This window comes from Stegostoma tigrinum, chromosome 28 (genome assembly GCF_030684315.1).
Source record: "Stegostoma tigrinum isolate sSteTig4 chromosome 28, sSteTig4.hap1, whole genome shotgun sequence".
NCBI classification, from domain to species: Eukaryota; Metazoa; Chordata; class Chondrichthyes; order Orectolobiformes; family Stegostomatidae; genus Stegostoma; species Stegostoma tigrinum.
The window spans coordinates 14,324,484-14,348,055 of record NC_081381.1 but is presented as its reverse complement, the minus strand read 5'-3'; the positions used below and the strand labels follow the sequence as shown (position 1 = coordinate 14,348,055).

The 23,572-nt window shown below is 42.7% G+C and overlaps 1 protein-coding gene across 1 annotated transcript in view; it reads left to right on the top strand.

Moving 5' to 3' along the window:
* ctnnbip1 (catenin, beta interacting protein 1) overlaps nt 1–22,692 on the top strand; it is a 99,953-nt gene extending 77,261 nt beyond the window's left edge. Inside the window, exon 4 of the mRNA XM_048561558.2 lies at nt 19,362–22,692. Within this exon, the coding sequence (XP_048417515.1) occupies nt 19,362–19,420 (59 nt within the window). The 3' untranslated portion in view covers nt 19,421–22,692. The remainder of the gene's footprint in view (nt 1–19,361) is intronic.
* The last annotated feature ends 880 nt before the right edge of the window (nt 22,693–23,572 follow it).

Genomic DNA, 23,572 nt, shown 5'->3' with positions numbered 1-23,572 from the left:
GTTTGCTGTGAACAATGGTCTGTTCAAGGTGTGGTGGTTGTTTGAAGGTAAGAAGTTGCAGTGTGGGGAAGATCTTTGCGAGGTGCTGATCGTTATCGATAATGTGCTGAAGGCTGCAAAGAACATGGCGTCATTTCTCCGCTCCCGGGAATTACTGGACAACGAATGGTACCCTGTTGGACATATCTCACATCTGTCTTCTGAGGAGGTCGTTGCAGTTTTACACTATACCACGTTGGAACTGGTCATCGATGAGTTGAGCATTGTATCCTGTTCCTTTTAAGGGTGTCCTTCAAGCGTCTGTCACGTTCCTCCTCATCTGAGCAGATCGCAGGGCTCTCCCTCACAGGCAGGCAGGCGCAGGCGTGTTCGCGCGCTCTCCCGCTTGTTCCCTCTGCACCCCCCAACCCACATACGCTTCTCCCCACTGCCGCACACGCACACCTCACCCCACAACCCCCCCCCCCCCCCCCCCCCAACGTATTGGCAGATATATTTCTATTTTGTTCAAAAAGCCCATTGTCTCCATCTGCTCCTGCCCCACTGAACTTATCTGCACCTAACTGGAATCCATTTTCTTCCCCTTGGTCCAGGAACTCCCTATCTACGTCTGTGACACCACCCATGCCCTCCAGCTCCTCCAGAACTTTCACTTCCCCAGTCCCCAACACCTCATCTTTACCACGGACATCCAGTCCCTATACACCTGCATTCCCCATACAGATGGCCTAAAGGCCCTCTGCTTCTTCCTGTCCTGCAGACCCGACCAGTCCCTGTCTACTGACACCCTCATCCGCTTAGCCGAACTTGTTCTCACCCTCAAACTTCTCTTTCAATTCCTCCCACTTCCGACAGACAAAGGGGGTGGCCATGGGTACCCGCATGGGCCCAAGCTATGCCTGCCTCTTTGTAGGTTACATGGAACAGTCCCTCTTCCGTAGCTACACTGGCCCTAAACCCCACCTCTTCCTCCGTTACATTGATGACTGTATCGGCGTCGCCTCGTGCTCCCACAGTTCATCCACTTCTTCACCAACACCTTCCACCCCAAACTTAAGTTCACCTGCATCATCTCTAATACCTCTCTCTCCTTCCTGTACCCCTCTCTGTTTCCATCTCTGGCAACCACCTAGAAACCAATGCCCATTTCAAGCCCACCAACTCCCACAGCCACCTAGAGTACACCTCCTCACCCACCTTCCTGCAAAAATGCCATCCCCTATTCCCGATTCCTTCCCCTCCGCCACATTTGCTCCCAGGATAAGGCATTCCACTCCTGTACATCTCGGATGTCCTCGTTTTTCAAGAACACCACCTCTGCTCGGTTTGCACTAAACAACTGCACCTCCCAGTTGCGAACCATTTCAACTCCCCTTCCCATTCTTTAGATGACATGTCTATCCTGGGCCTCCTGCTGTGCCACAACGATGCCACCCGAAGGTTGCAGAAACAGCAACTCGTATTCCGCTTGGAAACCCTGCAGCCCAATGGTATCAATGTGGACTTCACAAGCTTCAAAATCCCCCCTCCCCCCACCGCATCCCAAAACCAGCCTAGCTTGTCCCCGCCTCCCTAACCTGTCCTTCTGCCCACCTCCTGCCTCAAGCCCCACCCCCATCTCCTACCTACTAACCTCATCCCGCCCCCTTGACCAGTCTGTCCTCCCTGGACTGACCTATTGCCTCCCTAACTCCCCATCTACACTCGCCTTTACTGGCTCCATCCCCATCTCTTTGACCTGTCTGTCTCCTCTCCACCTATCTTCTCCTCTATCCATCTTCTAAATGCCTCCCCCCCCCCCCCCACCCTATTTATTTCAGAACGCCCTTCCCCTCCCCCATTTCTGAAGAAGGGTCTAGGCCCGAAATGTCAGCTTACCTGCTCTGATGCTGCTTGGCCTGTTGTGCTCATCCAGCTCTACACCTTGTTATCTCAGATTCTGCAGCATCTGCAGTTCCTATTATCTCTGGCTGCCTCTCTATAAATTGTTTCCATGTGACATTTTATAAATTCCTACTTTAGAAATAAAACCAGTCTGACTCCAAACCAAAACACAAACCAATTCTTAACAATGCCTCACCCATAACATGCGTTGTCTGACCGAAAATGTCACCTCTTCTTTACACTGATTAAAGCCTTTTGTTCTCTCAGAACAGTGACTTTAAAGGAATTTGGGGATTTGCACACACATACTTATCAATTCAAACCTTCTAACAGATTAAAGATATAACAGAATCTTAGGTTTATTCAATACATCCTCATCACTGGGTAACCTTTTGATTTTTTACTTATAAATTCTGTGTCTGATACTACCTCTCTCACTAACACCAGAAGGAGGAGTGTGGTTCCGAAATTTTGTGTTTTCAAATAAACCTGTTGGACTATAACCTGGTGTTGTGTGATTTCCAGCAGTCCAACAGTGGCACCTTCCACATCAGGTCTTTTTTAGGAACCCGCCATGCCATGCTCCAGCCATTCTTAGAAATCCCAGAATGACGTGTGGAGTTCTGCCCCTCTTGTGCGAATGTTTATATGCAGACAAATTATATTTTTCAAGGCAAGGATAGGAAATGAGTTTACAACCAAAGCTTCAAAGGAAAAGAAATTAAGTGCCAGAGTTTTGGTCAAGGAAGCAAGGATTCTGGCATTTGTTTTAAGGTGGTGAGGCTTACGGTTTGGAAGGGTGTTGGAAAGAAGTTTAGAATTGAGGGCAAATGATGGAAGACTTGCTCACCAGTGGTAAACAGGGGAGGGGAGATGCAAAGGCACTTTGGAAAGACTAAGGGTGCAGTCAGGCACAGGGAATCACGAAGGAGAAGTTCACTATACTGTTAGTCATTGGAGGCCGCCTAAGGTGAGGTGATGAGTAAGTGGGATTTTGTGTGATATAGGATGTAAGTAACGTAGTCCTGAATACCAAATCCTTCACAATTTGCAAATCAATGAAGACACTATTGGAAGAGTAAATTTTTATTCATTTTTGTGGGACATGCTGGCCTGCCAGCATTTGTTGCCCATCTGTAGGGTGTGAAATTTGTGGGTGACAAAGGCAAGAATTAATGTTTAATTACAGTGATGAGGTAAGTACTGAAATGAATAATATTCTTTGAATTTGCTAATGTTTCCTGTTGGTTTGCTCCTAGTCCAGACTTCAGCATTGGTCATAATAGCAACCAGTCTGAAATTTAATATTAAACACTATGAATACATATATTTTTTTATTGCCGTGCAAACACCTGCCCTAGTGTAGGAGTGAATGAAGAGTCATCTAAACTTGAAACATATCTTGCTTTCTCTCCATAGTTGCTGCCTTACCCACTGTGATTGCCAGTATTTTTTGTTTTCAGCCCTAGTGTAAAACCTGTTCCAACCTCTAGACAATGACTCCACCAATTTGGAAATGAAGTCCCAGCCTTGTTCAGTGCAGGCCTGAAATTTACATCTCCCATGAGTTAGGGAATGTTTGGGCCCATGTTTTTTTTTCTTTTTTGCGATGGAATGGATCCTTCCACTGACACTAATTGGGATCACAGATCTACTGGGCCTTTTCATCCAGTTTGGTATGGCACAGTGCTGGTTTCAGTCAAAGTAACAGTCCTGGTACATGTCTGAATGCCACAATTTGTTAGAGATAATGGGAACTGCAGATGCTGGAGAGGTCCTCAGCAATGAATTTATCATTGCAGCAATCACTGTGATACCACCCTGGGTCAATTTTGATATATACCTGACTGGCACAAACAAGACTGACTACTTAATCCTCACATCTGTATAAACGTGCAGCTCCTAAAGGCTTGAAATAAAAGCTTTTGATAGATCAGTGTGCCTTTGGGGGTCTATTATAGGTACGGCTTTTAGGGACTTATTTTTAATCTTGCTGTAATGTTTTTGAAATCATTCCATCAGTCACAAACGTACTTTTAACACAAGCTGCCTGCTGAAGCAACTTGAAAGATGAAAGCAAAGTATTAAGTCTGTGCATCTTCAAATTGGCTAAAATTTATAGTTCAAACAAGTTTGGTATTGCATTCCAAAACCACAACTTAGAGCTACTTGTTTAAACAAGCTGTTCTAAATGCTTAAACGTAGATTAGAAGCAGCATCTCCTGTTTGTTTTGTTCAGTAATCTTCCCAGGTTACTGCCAAGTTTGCCTATACGATGCTTTCATTTTTGGCACATTGGCTGACCATATGTCTGTGTAACCAGCTCTAACTTGTATCAGCAACTCATGTGATCATGCAATCAGAAACATTTGTCTTGCATCAACACAGCATCAGGAAAGAACTTTAAATTCAGTAAAACCATCTGAATCTTTATAACTAACACAACATTGGCCAGAAACTACTCATAACGATATATCACACAAAGAAGTCACATGCTTCAAAAGAACATTAAGGGGAGAAAGTCAGGATTATGGTATGAAGGAGCCTAGCATTAGATCCCAAAACTTGTGTTGACGAGCTCAATGTTGAGTTTTGTTTGGATATCTTTCGTAGTATCTGTCTCCCATTTGCACTTAGCCGCCATGTCTTTATATTGGAAAATGTTGAGTGAGTACGTATCATTCAACAGATTGATAAAGATCGCAGGGTTTAACGCGAGTATTCTGTTACAACTCATAAGAGTAATGCACTGGAAATTAAACCCCAGTATTCCAGGAATCATTGCAAATGTCAAAAGGTTTTGTCAAACTTGCCAAAATCCCCAAATTACCTTTTTTTTAAAATTCACTCATGGAATGTAGGTGTCACTGGCTGGGACAGCATTTATTGCGCCGGCCTAATTGCTCCTGAGAAATTTGTGGAGAGTTGTCTTCCCGATCAGGGAACCAGGATGGGGAAGGAAACTGCAGGGGATGGGCACATTAGAAATGTGGACCTTATTCAAGGAAAAGCTCCTGTGTGTCCTGATAAGTATGTACCTGTCAGGCAGGGAGGAAGCTGTAGAGTGCGGGAGCTATGGTTTACGAAGGAGATGGAATCTCTGGTCAAGAGGAAGAAGAAGGCTTATGTTAGGATGAGATGTGAAGGCTTAGTTAGGGCACTTGAGGGCTACGAGGTAGCCAGAAAAGACCTAAAGAGAGAGCTTAGAAGAGCCAGGAGGAGACATGAGAAGTTGTTGGTGGATAGGATCAGGGTAAACCCTAAGGCTTTCTATAGGTATTTAAGGAATAAAAGAATAACGAAAGTAAGATTAGGCCCAATCAAGGATAGTAGTGGTAAGTTGTGTGTGGAGTCAGATGAGATAGGGGAAGTGCTAAATGAATATTTTTCAACAGTATTCACTCTAGAAAATGACAATGTTGTCGAGGAGAATACTGAGATACAGGCTACTAGACTAGGTGGGATTGAGGTTCACAAGGAAGAGGTATTAGAAATCCTTCAGAGCGTGAAGATAGCTAAGTCCCCTGGACCGGATGGGATTTATCCTCGGATCCTCTGGGAAGCAAGGGAGGAGATTGCCGAGCCTTTGGCATTGATCTTTAACTCGTCATTGTCTACAGGAATAGTGCCAGATGACTGGAGGATAGCAAATGTGGTTCCCCTGTTCAAGAAGGGGAGTAGAGACAACCCTGGTAATTATTGACCAGTGAGCCTTACCTCAGTTGTTGGTAAAGTGTTGGAAAAGGTTATAAGGGATAGGATTTATAACCATCTAGAAAATAATAAATTGATTAGGGATAGTCAGCACGGTTTTGTGAAGGGAAGGTCGTGCCTCACAAACCTTATTGAGTTCTTTGAGAAGGTGACCAAACAGGTAGATGAGAGTAAACCGGTTGATGTGGTGTATATGGATTTCAACAAGGCATTCGATAAGGTTCCCCACAATAGGCTGTTGTACAAAATGCGGAGGAATGGAATTGTGGGAGTTACAGCAGTTTGGAACAGAAATTGGCTTGCTGAAAGAAGACAGAGGGTGGTAGTTGATGGGAAATGTTCATCCTGGAGACCAGTTACTAGTGGTGTACCGCAAGGGTCGGTGTTGGGTCCACTGCTGTTTGTCATTTTTATAAATGACCTGGATGAGGGCGTAGAAGGATGGGTTAGTAAATTTGCAGACGACCCTAAGGTTGGTGGAGTTGTGGATAGTGACGAAGGATGCTGTAGGTTGCCAAGAGACATAGATAAGCTGCCGAGCTGGGCTGAGAGGTAGCAAATGGAGTTTAATGCAGACAAGTGTGAGGTGATGCACTTTGGTAGGAGTAACCGGAAGGCAAAATACAGGGCTAATGGTAAGATTCTTAGCAGTGTAGATGAGCAGAGAGATCTCTGTGTCCATGTACACAGATCCTTGAAAGTTGCCACCCAGGTTGACAGGGCTGTTAAGAAGGCATACAGTGTTTTAGCTTTTATTAAGAGAGGGATCGAGTTCCGGAACCAAGAGGTTATGGTGAAGCTGTACTAAAATCTGGTGCGGCCGCACTTGGAGTATTGCATACAGTTCTGGTCACCGCATTATAAGAAGGATGTGGAAGCTTTGGAAAGGGTGCAGAGGAGATTTACTAGGATGTTGCCTGGTATGGAGGGAAGATTGTACGAGGAAAGGCTGAGGGACTTGAGGCTGTTTTCATTAGAGAGAAGAAGGTTGAGAGGTGACTTAATTGAAACATATAAAATAATCAGAGGGTTAGATAGGGTGGATAGGGAGAGCCTTTTTCCTAGGAAGGTGACGGCGAGCACGAGGGGGCAGAGCTTTAAATTGAAGGGTGAAAGATATAGGACAGATGTCAGAGGTAGTTTCTTTACTCAGAGTAGTAAGGGAATGGAACGCTTTGCCTGCAACATTAGTAGATTCGCCAACTTTAGGTACGTTTAAGTTGTCATTGGATAAGCATATGGACGTTCGTGGAATAGTGTAGGTTGGATGGGCTTGAGATCGGTATGACAGGTCGGCACAACATTGAGGGCCGAAGGGCCTGTACTGCGCTGTAATGTTCTATGTTCTATGTTCTTGAACCGCTGAAGTCCACATGCTACATGTAGACCCATAATGCCAGTAGGGAAGGAGTTCCAGGATTTTTGACCCAGCGACATTGACGGCACAGAGAGATATTTCCAGATCAGGGTGATGGGTGCTGAGTTTGGAAGGTTCTGTCTCAGGAATCTTGGTGAATTTCTGCAGTGCATATTGTAGATAGTACACACTGCTACTACTGAGTATTGGTGATGGAGTGAGTGGACTTTTGTGGGCGTGGTGCCAATCAGGTGGGCTGCTTTGTCTTGGATGGTGTCACGTTTCTTGAGTGTTGTTGGAGCTGCACTCATCCAGGCAAGTGAGGAATATTCCACCCCAGTCCTTGTGCCTCGTAGATGGTGGGCAGGCTTTGGTGAGTTGCTCATTGCAAGACTGCAAGCTTCTGACCTGCTCTTGTAGTTGACAGTATTGAAACAGCTGGTCCATTTCAGTTTCCAGTCAATGGTAACGCCTGGGATGCTGATAGTGGGGGATTCAGGGATAGTAACAGCATTGTATGTCTGTTTTTGGAAATAGTTATTGCCTAGCATTTGTGTGGGACAGATGTTACTTGTCGCTTAGCAACCTGAGTCTGGATATTGTCCAAGTCTTGATATATTTGGGTGAAGATCATTGATGAAGCAGCTGAAGATGTTTGGGCCTTGGAAGTTATCCTAAGGAACTCCTGAAGAGATGTCATAGGGCTGAGATGACTGACCTCCAACAACCACAACCTCCTTCCTTTGGTTTAGGTTTGACTCTTATCAGCGGAGAATTTCCCCTGCTTCCCATTGTTCCCAGTGTTACTCAGGCTCTTTGATGCTACACTCAGTCAAATGCACCCTTAACGTTGAGGGCTGTCGTTCTCGGCTCTGCTCTGGAATTCAGCTCTTTCCAAAATTGGAAAAACAGACTGACAAAGTCAGGTTAGTAGAAAACACTCGTCAGGTTTCTGTACTTAACAATAAATTACTATTTCTTATGAACAAATTGACTTTAACCAATAGCAATTAAGATCTATGAATTTGCTAACTTATAACACAACAACTTAAATTCTATCCTTTCTTAAATGCCCCCTTCACAGAAATATTACGCATGGATTTTAAGGATGGAGAAAAAATACAAAGATCAGAGAAGCACAGTTTGATAGCATTGACTACAGGAGTTGGAGTTGTCTGCTTCTGTTTCTTTCAGTTCCTTTTAGTTCTTTGTTTTTGATACAAGATTGTTTGCACACCAATGTTTTCATGCATTGGTTGAAAATGGCCCTTTCACTGACTCTGAAGATTATTATTCCTCCTTTAACGGGATTTGCAGAGAAAGGAAGCTGTTACTGAAGACTTGGTGGTGTCTCCACGCCAGAGAGTGGGAGACAGATTTTTATCTGTTTTCCCCTATGCAGAGTAGGTGGTTCTGTCCTGCACTGGCCCTTGTAAGCTATCACCAGTTGGTTAGGACCCAATTAGTACATTGCTCTCAGGCAATAATCTCACTGATTTCAGAAGCCATTGGCTTTGTGGGACCTGCTTTTGCTCTATCTGTTCCAGAAAAAGGCAACATATACAAGTTAACACTGAGAAGTACCATGACTCAGATTTTCAGAGCTGCAGCCATGTCTTTTCACAGTCTCCTCAGTTTAAAACACTAACTGTTTTTTTAAAAGTTTACAGTCCAAAAATATTTGGTTGAAACCAATTCGCAGTTAAATTAATGTCATTACTTCCACTCATCTGCTGATAATTTGTGTGTAATTTTTGTCCATTTTGAAGCGTTTTTGTTTGTTTAAAACCATACAAGAGCAGATTTGGACTAATCAGCCCATCGAGTCTGGCTCAGCAAAATACAGGCATCAAACCTGGTAACTGAGTTATTAAAACTGTCAACCACACTAGATTATTTATTGATTAGTTAAATCCACAGGAAAGTTAGCTTGAAGAATGTTGGACAAGGATGTCGAGTCCATTGTACTCCTTATCTGGTGCGTGCACGTGCATGCAAACATACATATACACACATTGCAGGCACGGGTCACTGGATAGCACTCAGAACCAATGACCATGACCAATATGTACCTGCCTCATGCAGGAGTGCTAATGTAAATAATATTATTGCAGCTGAGGCCAGCTAATTTACTGTAGACAGCGGATCAAGCCAGAGACCTGGCTCAAAGCTGTTGTTCCCTCTCAGCAGTGCCTCAATTGACTAAACTTCAAAGAAGCTTGGCTATTTAATTTGTGTATCTATTGGTAATTTACGAGTGGGTCCTAGAATGAAAAAATTGAGTTATTACTGAATAGAATGCTTTCTCCTCTGAAGGAACCCTTAGCCCAGTGCTTTCCAAACATTTTTCACTATAAGCCCTTTTGGAGATTGAAGTTGCCTGGCCATAGTCAGAACTGTAAGAGCTGAAGGAGTAGTGTGAGCAAGCATTGGTATAATATAATGCACATTGTAAACTCGGTCTTTCTCTCTCTCTCTCTCTCTTTTCTCTCTCTCTCTCTCTCTTTTCTCTCTCTCTCTCTTTTCTCTCTCTCTCTCTTTTCTCTCTCTCTCTCTCTCTTTTCTCTCTCTCTCTCTCTCTCTCTTTTCTCCCTCTCTCTCTTTTCTCTCTCTCTCTCTTTCTCTTCTCTCTCTCTCTCTTTTCTCTCTCTCTCTCTCTTTTCTCTCTCTCTCTTTTCTCTCTCTCTCTCTCTCTCTTTTCTCTCTCTCTCTTTTCTCTCTCTCTCTTTTCTCTCTCTCTCTTTTCTCTCTCTCTCTTTCTCTTCTCTCTCTCTTTCTCTTCTCTCTCTCTCTCTCTTTCTTTTTCCTTTTTCTCATCTCCATCTTTTTCTCTCCCTCTGCTCTGTTGGTGTCGATATTCATTTTCTCGTGTTCCCACTTCCCTCCCTTTCACACACTCACACACTCTGTCTCACTTGTACTTTCTCTGCCACACATTTTTTCACTCACTCGCTCTCTTACTCTTGCTCACTACACTTTCTCAATCTCACTGTGAAACATACTCGCTCACACTCTCACTCTTACGTGGTTACAGATACTTGCACTCATTCTCTCTCAAATGCACTTACTTCTCTCCCTCTCTTTCACACTCACCATTCATACTCTGATATGCATGTTTGCTCAAGCTTTGTCTCTCACACAGTTCCTCTCATTCCCGCACATTGACAGGGACAAGGAGCCCTTTGCAGCCAGGCTGAATTGGGGAGCAGACGTCGACAGGGTCAGGAAGCAAGGTTTGGCAGCACCATTTGCAGCCAGGTTGAACTCACTGTGTAGAACAGGCTTCAGCACACTGCGAAAGCCCTAAACTATACGAAAAGCGGGGTGTAAGAGTAGTGGGGCAGGTCACTGATACTGACGTATCTGAACAGGCACAAATGGTTGCTGTTGATCAGAATCTCAGCAATCATTGCCTGATTACCCTGTCTCTGCTCCGGCTGCTGACCATGCTGATTGTCAGGAGCAGTCAGCCAGTGACCTGACCCTGATGTTTAACACTTCTACAGTCACTCTCTTGGACCCTGTTGCAATCTGTGTGTTCTATTACAGGTTTGGGTGTCATGACCTCAGCCTTAGTTTTGGTGGCACAATGGCGTCTGCAAATTGAAATGGTAATCATTCAGAAATGATATCACTTTGTCCCCCAAGCTGCATATGCTTTGAGTCCAAAAGCATGAAAGATGAGGCAGAGCAGTAAGGGAAATGCAAACAGATCTTCTGCCCTGGATCCCATCCCCATCCTGCTTCATGCCTCCTCAGATCTGCAGGTCAAGAATCAGCCTGCTCACAATTACACAAAGACACAGCAACTTGCAACCCTGAGTAGTTGCATCCTTGAACTGAGAGCTGATGACCGATTTTTGAGACCAGGAGTGATCTCCCACAACCCAGTTTTCTTGATCTCGACTCCACTACTCTATGGAAGTGCTGAGCGAACCGTTCTCCTGGGTGATGTAGGGAGGAAAGTACAGGTTAATCTTCAAAATGCAAATTACATTTGGGAAAATGGTGTTATTTGTTAGTGACTTCAGCATTGTTTTCTGGATTGGAGGGTTAGGGTCTGGCGACAATGTGGCCACCAAGAGGCAGCACGAAAGCTACAGGCTCAGTGATTGCAAGCTTTGTGTCAGAGATTGGGGCGGCACGGTGGCTCAGCGGTTAGCACTGCAGCCTCACAGCACCAGGGACCCAGGTTTGATTCCAGCCTCGGGCGACTGTCTGTGTGGAGTGTGCACGTTCTCCCCGTGTCTGTGTGGGTTTCCTCCAGTTTCCTCCCACAGTCCAAAGATGTGCAGGCTAGGTGGATTGGCCATACTAAATTGCCCATAGTGTTCAGGGGTGTGTGGGTTATAGGGGGATGGGTCTGGGTGGGATGCTTCAAGAGGCGGTGTGGACTTGTTGGGCCAAAGGGCCTGTTTCCACACTGTAGCCACATTGTAGGGAATCTCATCTAAAATTTATGCTTCAAAATGGAGCATCTTCCTCCCTATTACAAATCTGAAATAAGAGCAGGACAACACAAGCTGGTTATCTGCAGTCTCCATAGGAAATTGTTGGCAGTTTGTAAGAAAGACACACTGGGTACTGCATCTACTCAGGGCTGTGAGTGTTCTCTTCAGTGTTGGAGAACCAGGTGGAGTAGTTGGCTTAATTAGATTTTAATATATCGAACCTGCTTATGAACTGACAATCAGCTGTGAACAACTTGTGATGGCACGTCTAGAGTCAGGGCTCGAGGGAAAATCAGTGTGTATTATTGGACTCCTTTCATCTGTTAAAATGCTGCAGCGTCTTTCTATTTACTCCTGGCTAAAGTACACACTCAACCAAGGGATCAAACCCTAGTAACAAGAAAATTGTAGCACTTAACAGACTGCTCTGAAAGCATTGATCCTTGGTCTGACTTGATTGACAGTTCAGAATGCCATGCTTATTCTGGAGGGGAAAGAAGACTCGGACTCTGCAAAAGCCTTGAGCCTGTGCCAGATTGCAAAAGGTTTTTCATAAATTTAGCTCTGTCATTGGCAACGGCTAGAGAAAACATTCGTACACACGGGGATTGTTTGTTTGTAAAATTCACTTCAAATCAGAATTTTAATACTCTGTGATGTATGCATGGAGTGCATAATAAACAAATCCAGGAATATTCACTTTATGCTATTGTTTGAGGTACTGAGGCCATGCGCACTAATGAGTTTGGATGAAGACTGGGGTCAGTGGTTATTGCCTAAGTCAATCCTGCAGAGTGCCCATGGGCGTATCGTATAAAGTTAATATTGGAGGCCAGTCTATATGGAGTTAGCTGATCACATCTGCAGTAGCAGATGAATGACCAGAATCTGGCTTCAGTTCCTTTGCAGTGTGGAGGTGGAAAAATGAGCTAGGCTTCACTTCTCCTGGTTCATAGCCAATGGCTTCTCCCAGAGGTCTCCTTACACAGGCATTGGTTCTGGTGTGACTTAGAAATCCTTCATTGTCAAATACTTTGGCAACATTTATAGTCTGTGCTCACATTTGACAAATGTCCCCCTGGGTGCTTGTTACCCTTGGAGCCCTACCCCACCAGCAGTTGGCACTTTGACACAAATATAAGAGCAAAACAGAACTTTGAATTTGGCAGCCAGGAGTTTAATTTTAACTATATGCCCTATTTCATTGCTGATGATGATGTTTTGCAAATTGCTTAGTTTTTTTTGATAGCTTGAATTGGAACTGGATAAGACATTGATTAGACAACAACTGGGGTGTGCAGTTCTGGTTACCACACCCTATAGTGAAGATGTGGTTGGACTAGAGAGGGTACAGAGGAGATTTAGGGGTTGTTGTGGAGAATTCTACTTATGATGAAAGATTGGACAGAGTAATTCAGCACAGAAACAGACCCTCCACACAGACGTGACATTCCAATCTGACACAGTCCCATTTGCCAGCATTTGGCCCATACCCTTCTAAACCCTACGTAAGCCCTTTCATATACCCATCCAGATGCCTTTTAAATGTTGTAATTGTATCTGCATCTGCCACTTCCTGTGGCAGTTCATTCCACATACAAACCACCCTCTGTGTGGAAAAAGTTGCTCCTCAAGTCCCTTCTAAATCTTTCTGCTTGGATACCGGAGATTACCATCACTCATCCAAGCCGCTCAAAGTCCTGACTGTTCACCTGCATTATTTTCAGCATCAAAATCCTGGAACTCCTTCCATGTACGTACACCAAATGTCTGCAGTGGTTCAAGAAGACACCTCACCAGCAAGCTCTGAAGGGCAGTTAAGGATGGGAAATAAATGCTGGCCAAGCTAAGGATGTCATATTCCCAAAAGAAAAAGTTTTAAAAAGAGACTCAGCTGATAAAGAGGGTGCTGTTTAGCTCCATGTACTAATACTTTAAGATAAAGGAAAGAGACAGCTTCAGACTTGTCTCGGCTACAGCACAATCTAAGGGAACAATATTTTTAAAATATACGTTAAATGATGCAAATGCCGAGGAGCAAATCCAGTATGCTGTGTAGATATTAGATCAAGCTCTTGGGGATGTTATGTGATGCTCAAGATGCTACATGAATGCAAACTGCTGCTGTGTTAGCTCGCCACCCTTTGTGCTTTCAATCACAGTTGTTGGCTCACAGGAAGAGAGAATCGGCGGCAAAAGCTGCCGGAACTGGAGTGGGCTGCAGGGTGGTGAGCACTGTTCAGTGTCAGTGTTTTGTTGGTCAAGGTGGGCTTCACCATGTTGATTTAAACTTGATGATTCTGGAAAATGAATAGATGTCTGTAAGGTCCAAAATCTGTAAATGCCAGTGACCACAACCTGAGCATTTTGTATTTAGTGTATTACAGTAGATGAACAGGCAGATTGATCTATTGGAAATGATCCAGGTTGACATCATGCACAGGAACACTGGAATTGATATTATATGTGTAGCAGGCACAAGGGAGGGACTGAGCTATGTAGTACCTTTTGTCTGCTTTTTAATATGGGTGTTTCCTTTTAATATTGAGACATGTACTGTTCAAAGAAAAATAAGGTTTAATTATGGTTGTCTTATTTAAATTGAGTAATATGTCTGAAGCTGTTAGCTTGAGAAACGCACGTCAGAAACAGTGATCAGGTCTCCAGGGCAGGTTAGTAACAGTGCATGTTATTGAAGGACAGATATGTTGTTGTTGCAGGCTCACAGCAGTCACAACTGTTCATTTGTTTTGAGGAAGGATAATTAAGTCTGTAACTACCAAAGATCTGCAATGTATTATTTTTTTCTTGTACCTTATCCATTGTGCAGTAAAGTAACATTTTGGTGCATAAGCTGTAGATTTGTGAGGGGTCCATTTTGATGGCTTCCAAAATCAAATACAGTCACCTGTAGACACCCAAGATATTCTGCGAAGGAGGGTAGTTGAGTTGAGTAACCTTACAACCTTTAAAAAGTGCTTGAATGAACATCTGAAGTGTTATAACATTCAAAGCTATGGGGCCCAGTACTAGAAAGTGGGACTAGTGTATGTGGTAGTGTGTTTTTAGCAGTACAGACTTGATGGGCCAAAGGGTGTCTTCTGCACTGTATGAATCTGATTCTAAATGCAACAGTAAAGGATTTTATGTTCATTCTTTAGTCTCAATACCAATGATATTGATATTGAGCAGGCTGAGGCACATTTCAGTCTGAAGGGGTCAGTGCCTGATGTATAGCAATGGTCAGAAATGCAGAATCAGAAAATTATTGGAAGTAAAAACACAGCAGCCATTTTTGTTCATCAATTCCTTTTAAAATCCAGGTGGGGGTGTGTGCACGTGTGTGTGTGTTGCATTGTGGTGATGTTGCTGGAGGAGTTATCCAGAGACCTGGACTGCTGGTTCTGGAGATTGGGATTTAAATCTCAATCTACTGCAGCTGGTGGAATTGAAATTCAATTAACTAAAATGCTGTTCTCATTAATAACCATGAAATAACTGGATTGTTGTAAAACCCCACCTGGTCCACAAAGACTGTTTAGAGAAATGTGCCGTTCTCACCAGGTGTGGCCTATACTGAATTCCAGATATGTAAGCAATGTGATTAACTCTTCACTACCTTCAGGATTCATCAAACAGACCATAAGACATAGGAGTGGAAGTAAGGCCATTCGGCCCACCACTCTCTGGCTGAAGAATTGTCATCTCATTTCAGTTTTAAATTTACCCCCTCTAATTTTAAGGCTGTGCCCACAGGTCCTAGTCTCCCCGCCTAACAGAAACAACTTCCTAGCGTCCACCCCTTCTAAATCATACATTATCTTGTGAGTTTCTATTAGATCTCCCCTCAACCTTCTAAACTGTAATGAGTACAATCCCAGGATCCTTAGCCATTCATCATACATTAAACCTACCATTCCAGGGATCATCCGTGTGAATCTCCACTGGACACGCTCCAGGGCTAGTATGTCCTTCCTGAGGTGTAGGGCCCAAAATTGGACACAGTATTCTAAATGGGGCCTAACTAGAGCCTTATAAAGCCACAGAAGCACATCGCTGCTTTTATATTCCAACCCTCTTGAGATAAACAACAACATTACACTTGCTTTCTTAATCACAGACTCTACCTGCAAGTTAACCTTTAGAGAATCCTGGACCAACACTCCCAGATACCTTTGTACTTCTGCTTTGCGAATTTTCTCACCATTTAGAAAATAGTCAGTGCCTGTATTCTTTTTTCCAAAGTGCAAAACCTCACATTTACTCACATTGAATTTCATCAGCCATTTCCTGGACCAGTCTCCTAAACTGCCTAATTTTTTCTGCAGCTTCCCCACCTCCTCAGTACTACCTGTCTGTCCACCTATCTTCATATCATTGGGAAATTTCACCAGAATGCCCCCAGTTCCTTTATCCATATCATTAATGTATAAGGTGAACAGCTGTGGCCCCAACACTGAACCCTGCGGGACACCACTCGTCACCGGTTGCCATTCCGAAAAAGAGCCTTTTATCTCAACTCTCTGCCTTCTGTCAGACAGCCAATCCTCAATCCAAGCCAGTAGCTCACCTCGAACACCATGGGCCCTCACCTTGCTCAGCAGCCTCCCGTGAGGCAGTGTATCAAAGGTCTTTTGGAAGTCTAGATAGATAACATCTACTGGGTTTCCCTGGTCTAACATACTTGTTACCTCTTCAGAGAATTCTAACAGGTTTGTCAGGCACGACCTCCCCTTACTAAAACCATACTGACTTGTTTTAATCTGACCCTGCACTTCCAGGAATTTAGAAATCTCATCCTTGACAATGGATTCTAGAAATTTACCAACAACCGAGGTTAGGCTAATCGGCCTATAATTTTCCATCTTTTGCCTTGATCCTTTCTTAAACAAGGGAGTTACAACAGCAACCTCAGTCATGGTCATTTCACAACCATGACCTTTTCAAGGGTAGTTTAGTGATGGGTAATAAATTCCACACATTTTCCCTGGAATGTCAGAGGCTTAAGGCCTTATCGAAGTTTCTAAAATCATGAGGAGCATGGATTGGGTGCATGGACAAGGTCTTTTTCCTCGGCTGGAGGGATTACAAAACTAGAGGGTGAGTGGGGAAAATTTTACAAAGGACCTGAAGGGTAACTGTTTCACACAGAGGGTGGTGCGTGTTTGGAATGAACTGCCAGAGGAAGTGGTGGAGGCTGGTACAAGTATAACATTTTAAGAGGCATCTGGATGGGTATATGAATAGGAGGGTTTAGAGGGATATGGGCCAGATGCTGGTAAATGGGAATAGGTCACATTGGAAAATCTGGTCGGCACAGATGAGTTGGTCAAAGAGCCTATTTCCATGCTGTATAATTCAATGACATGTTGGCTCATATTGCGATGGCAGATTCAAAAAACTTTATTGTTGGCTGTGAATTGTGATCCCACAAATTATAATTTCACTTGTTTTGCTTTTCTGCTTTGCTGTTAACATTTGTACAATTGGTTCCATTTACAAAACCACCCTATTTTGAAAAGACTTTGTTCTGTCAGCATTGTTTACTGTTTATAAGTTGCAGAAATAAAATTGCTATAAAATACTCTCATGGAGTCTGTTTCATATTGGGAGGCATTTTAGTTTTCTCATTAATCTGATCTAAAGTTTCAAAAAAGGTATGGGGAAAGCATGGAGAAAAGATTCCTACATTATGGACCGGCATAGCTTACCCAGATAGATTTACTTTTCTAAAGAGTATCAAGGACACACAAATTGCAGAAGTTAAGCCACTATGGCCTCCTATAAATGAATTTATCATCGAAAAGTCTCAGCCTGCAATTGCCAGTAAAAGCAGCACTTCCATCCTGAGTGATAATGGGAACTGCAGATGCTGGAGAATCTAAGGTAACAAAGTGTGAAGCTGGATGAACACAGCACAAAAGCTGACGCTTCGGGTCTAGACTCTTCATCAGAGAGCCTCTCTGATGAAGGGTCTAGGCCCAAAACGTCAGCTTTTGTGCCCGAGATGCTGCTTGGCCTGCTGTGTTCATCCAGCTTCACACTTTGTTACCTTCCATCCTGAGTTTGGATTTTGACTAACTGGTTCACGTTTGAGTTGTACTTGTTGGTAGATGGTACAGAAATACATTGGAAACATCAGCCTTTCCAACTTTGACAATTAGTTATAACAATGTCTTTTCTGAGCCTATCCATACAAGCCAGCAACCTGCTTCCTGTACATTGGCCTCCCTGAATCTGTAAAGAACAGAATTGCTTACATTTCTAATTCACTTTTTAGAATGTCCCAAAGAACGTACTTGAAGTACTTTCTGATCTGAAACCCCTATTGAAATGGAGAAAGCACAGCAGCTAATTTGCACAAAGCAACTTTCCATAAACAGCATTGTGACATGACCATGTAATCTGCTTTATCCTTGTTTGAGGGATGCACATGTGTGCTAGAATGCTGGGGATAGCTCCAAAATATTGCCAAAGAATGTCCACCTGAGAGAGCAGGATGGGGCATCAAATTATCATCATCTGAAAGAAGCACCTTGAGCAACACCATTCCCTCCATGTAAGACTGGAGTGTCAGCCTAGGTCTTTGCGTTCAAGCCTCAGGAGTGGAACAAACCACCTGCCTGCAAGACATGAGTGCGATCTACAATTGATGTGATGTTTTAATGTTCCAACATTTGGTAGTGTTGACAGTAAGAAGGATAGAAGTTGCAGTGACTTATTTGAAAATGCAGATTTGCAGTGGAATTTAAGTCACATTTTAGAGAATGATTGAACCATGAAGGTACTGACCCTGCTAAGACAAGCACAGAGATTTTAATGCAAATAAATGGCTATTTACACACAAAACAACCAGGCAGTGACTTTGCAGTTGCTCTAGAGGCTGTGGAGCATCTCCAAAAACTCGATCTGCAGTAAGATCGCACTTGCACGTATTCTTTCAATCTTAAATGGTCCATGTTGCCTGGAAATTTTGATCTTTCCCCAAGTAAAACAGGTAGTTGCGTTCAGGTTAACTTCAGCTTGAGTTCAATTTGAAACTTGCTTTCAGCAGGTTTCCCCCCGTTCTGTTGTTCGCAATCCTGTGTTAGTTATACTTCAAAATATCATCTTTTTTAAAAAAGTCATTGGCTGCTTTTGAATGCCTTATTCAGTCAATCTTCTCCTCGAAGTACGGAGCCAGAATTTTGCCAGAAGTTGCCGTCTGAGCTCATGATATATCTATTTAGACGACTTTCTTCCCTCCTCCCCCACACCCATTATGAAATAGCTGAACACCACCACTCAATCATAAATCTGTCACAATCATGTGGTAGACCCAAAGCCTCTCTCCAAGGAAATCAACTGTAATTTTCCCCTGAGATTACTTTCAGTCATTCATGGGATGTGAGCATGACTGAGAAGGTCACTGTTTATTGCTGATTCCCTAATTGCCATAGAGAAAGTGGTGAGCTGCTGCCTTGGTCATTTTGAACAGGCGTCATTCTGAACTATATAAACATACAATGAGTTTACACTTCCATCTGTAGGGAATTATGGTAAAGAAAGATTGCTACAGAATGGTGGCATTGGAATTGAGCCTTATTTAACAAAGACTGTCTGGTTTTGGCCCTGAGTTCTGATTATTTTTGTTCCATTTGAAATTAACAGCTATTGTCAAATGCAGATCATAGTTGGTTTTATTTCTGGTTGAACTGTAATCGTAAAGACCTTTCATCATTTCTTCTGCATCTAAATGCAGTCTTTGGAGTGAGCCAGCCCTATACATCCCATTTGGTGTATTGCTTGTAGATTAAAGCACTGTTAACTCAAAACTTGATGTACGCAGAAGTGCAAAGTGGTTTCATTATCAGGCTTTTTATTCTGTTTGTTAGAACCTGCAGTAACTTCAATAATAGCTTTAACTGGTATCCCCACTTCCACTTGCTAATTTTATTTCTTTTTAACTCTTGCAGGCGCAGAAGATGTAGTGATGGCCTTTTCCAGACAAGAAAGCGAGGACAGGCGGCAATGAAGGGGAATAGTTACTGATGGTTGGGGGCAGGCAGCAAGATTATCGACAATGTGTGTGAAGATTCCAAGGTGTTCATGAGTTGCTAGTCTCCTCATGTACTGCAACATCACAGTTGTGTATCTGTGATAACCAGTGTTGCTCACCAGGATGGCCTCTACCGACCAGAAAAAAAAGACTTGTTTTTTGATTGGTAGACAGGATCCACTGTCCCTCTGTTTTATTTCTATTTGTTTGTGTTTCTTTTTGTAAATACTTGTGCTACAGGCCATGAGCAATCTAAATGCAGCTCAGAATGCAGTGTGACTAAAGCTGGTCTGTGCCCCTCTGCTCTGCACTGAAGCATCACTTATCTCCTCCCACTCTTGATGCTGATGCAGTATTTTCCAGCTTTTGCCAGTGGACTCTGGAGAATTGATTAACATTGCACGTCCTTTACAGCAGAATGATAAACAGTGGACTGGAAACAGCACCATACACAGCATTCAGACAATTTGAAATGTTAAATTAGCTTAAGTTGCAGGACCTCCTAAAACCAGCTTTAGTTATTTGTTCCTTTTTGTCTCGGCAGTTAAGCAGCATGCACAAATTTTTAAACAACATCTTATGCCATGACCAAAATGTAATCAAATAGCTTGTGTGTTTTATTTTCATTTCTCTTGGCCCCTGTCCGCCTTTTTAAGGGAAAATGATCACCGAAGCTAACGGTTTACTAAAAGAAAATACAAGCTTCAAACACCAGAGAGGACAAAGACAAAAAAAATCTGATTTAAACAACATGGGGTATCAGGGATAGCAGGAACTGCAGATGCTGGAGAATCTGAGATAACAAGGTGTAGAGCTGGATGAACACAGCAGGACAAGCAGCATCAGATGAGCAGGAAAGCTGACGTTTCAGGAAGGGTCTAGGCCCAAAACGTCAACCTTCCTGCTCCTCTGCTTGGCCTTGGGCTGTGTTCATCCAACTCTGCACCTTGTTATCTCTGGGTAGCAGGGAAGCAGACCATCAGGAAAAAGATGTGGTTTTTAAAACATTCAAAATGGCTAAATTATTGATGAGAATGCAGTTGCTGAATAAACCTATCCCGTTGGCCCTGGGAGAATGCAAGCGTCCATTGCATTACCTTTTTGAAGTTTGGATGTTCGCAAAGTGAAAGTCTAGTGTGCTTTAATCATTCATGTTTTACAACATATGTGTCAACCTGCCCAGCTGTCTGCAGTTTTGACTGTCCTAGTTTTAGTACTTCTTACTCTGAACTTGCTCTCAGTGAAGCGAGTGTTGCATCTGTATATGTGTTTTAATGTGACAGCTGAATTAATGTTGGGATGCCATTGCCTGGAATGACATTTACAGGTATTTCTTTGAAGCTGTGTGCTTCTAAATTAGCTATACCCTGGCACATTCTGTGCTCTAAACAGTATTGTCCTTGAATTGGGTTGCAAGTAAAGAAATGCATTGATTTTTCTTCTCCTACAAATAAAACCCAGCAGAAAACAAAGTAATAAGAGTAGTCTGATTGAGGAAACTCCGTTCCTTGCTGCAATGCTGTCAAAACTTGCTTTCCAAAATGATTAGCACTTCCCTCCCCGAAAGAAAAAAAGAATAAAATTCTGCTCCTCTCACAAAATTTTCAGATTAATAGGAGCTAATCTTTTGAGTAAAGTGCTTGTTTCTGAACTGGGGATATTTCAAAGCTTCAGATGGGTTCACCTTTCATGAAGTGCTGCTATATCTTGATGAGCGCAGTCAGATTTATTTTTAGCAGAGGTACTCTACATGTGATATAGCTGACACTATTGTGTACTTTGTATCTTAAAAATTACAGTAAATGTATCCTCCATGTATCCCAAGCTCATGCCAGTTTGAGATGCAATGAGTTTTCCACCTCAATCGACTTACCCTGTTTAACAATCACTCATGTTTTATGGTTGGGTGAGTTGTGAAATCTTCTGGAACTTTACTCTAAGACAATAGAAAATGCATCTGAAAATTGTCACCCATTTCAATTCGAGTTGAGCATTTTGGCTTTGTTTTCCCCTTGTGGCTGTGAATTGTTCGCGTTTGAATTGGTCCCTGTTGGAATTATTGCTGGGTATTAGAAAACAGGATCATTTCATTTTGTGAAGTTAGCAGTAAGCTCATTATTGCTTCAATGTACAGAGCTTAAACCTTGCTGAAAGGAGAACCATGTTGTTGAAGTTTTTTTTTCCTCTTGCACTTTTTAGTATAAATGCAGGAATGCCACATTTTAAATACTTTGTTCAATCAGAATTTACTTGCCAAGCAATCAGCATCCTTTTCTCCTGTAGTATAAGTTGTTGTGATGGTTTGGTATTGTTGCATGTGTCCTGAGGAATTAATGGTGATAAGTTTCAACAAATTGTCTCTTTTCAGTAATGAGAAGTTACTGCTGTGTTATGATCCACTGGGTGGACCATTGCTGGGTATGTATTAGGAGGTAGTGGTAATGACATTAAGCTAACAATGCGGAGCCCTCGGGTAATGTTCTAAAGGCATGGGTTCAAATCTCACCATGGCAGATGGCAAAATCAGCAAGAATCTGCAATTAAAAGCTTATGTGATGCTGACCATTTTCATTGACAGTTGTTGACTATTGTTAAAAAAAAATCTGGCTCACTGATGTCCAGCCTCCATGTGATTCCGGACCCACAACAATGTAGTTGACTCTGAAATGACTTAGAAAGTCATTCAGTTCAGAGGCAGTTAAGGATAGGCAACAACTTGCCAGCAGCACTAATCTTCCTGCAAAAATAAAGAAATTACGTAGTTGCAGAGTCACAGCTGTGTCCTAAATACTGTCTAATTTATGAGCTCAATGTTCTGGATTGAAGCTATCTTCTATATCTATAATCCCCAACATTGTTATCTAGGAAAGATGTCACTGCTATTGAGGTTTAATGGCTCTGTAATATGCTGTGCAAGCATAAAACAGGCATCCGTTGGTGTATCAAAACAATGTCTCGTGTGTATGCCTGTAATGTATTGTGCCCCTTTTGCAAAACTGGACTGGCTGCATTCAGAAAAACACCTAAATGTGGCCTAACTGGCAATCCTTAATTTATGAATAATGCCATGCTTCGTGTAATAAATGAGAGCTGCGTCAGTGACCAGCTTGTGCCATCTCAGTGGGATTCCATAAAACTCACCATTTTACAGCTATTGAACTGCATTGGCAGTGAAATAGCCTTTGTTTGGTTCCCTTTCCCATTTGTGTCAATTGTGACAATAAAGCAATTTGTTTACAATAATGAAATTGTCTATTGCCTATACTGTAATTCAACCAGATTTTTCAATGCATCCAATAAAGAGGTTCCTTTAGTTTAAAAATAGAGGCCCAAATATAGGGTCGAGGCCTGAAATGTCAGCTTTCCTGCTCCTGTGACGCTGCTTGACTTGCTGTGTTTGTCCAGCTTCACACCTTGTTATCTCGTTGGCCCAAATATATTCATCTTTAGTCCTGCCCTCTGGCAGTGTAGTTAGTGTACATTTCAGTTTTTGTACCATTTTTTGCCCACCTGGTTTTATACACTATACTGGATACCCATATGCTCTGGTTGATAGGGATGGTTCAAGCTGTAGGGCTGCAGGTACATTGATATGGTGGCCATTTATATTTTACTAACTATTTACCCTTCAGTTAATGAATCACCTCATTGGGGAAATGGAGACAGCACATTTCATTGCTGCAGGGAAGATAATTAGCTGTGGCACACAGTTCAGCAAACTGATGATTTTATGGCTGCACACCATTATTACAGAGCTGTAAACTTGCCATCCCAATATCCCCAAGTGTGTTGCCAATATTTTCCAGGAGTCCTTACCCAGGTCTATGAATCGTTGGAAGTCAGGATTACGTGGCTAGCCAGACTGAACACTTTATCTGAACTAACTGCAAAGCATCACAGAAGATTCAAAGTTTATTTCATTGAGAATTGCGGGTGCATATGAAATCTGTTTCTAAATATAATTCAATGTTAGTGTGTGTGTGTCCAATGTAGGTGGTTTATTAAGAGGATTACTACTTAATAATGAAGGGAGAACAGAGATAACCATCAAGTGCAGGGTGTGGAACACCACAATCCTGTACTGCTGAGACCAGGGAAATATTCTCGCAAGGTTTAAAGTAGGCTGAA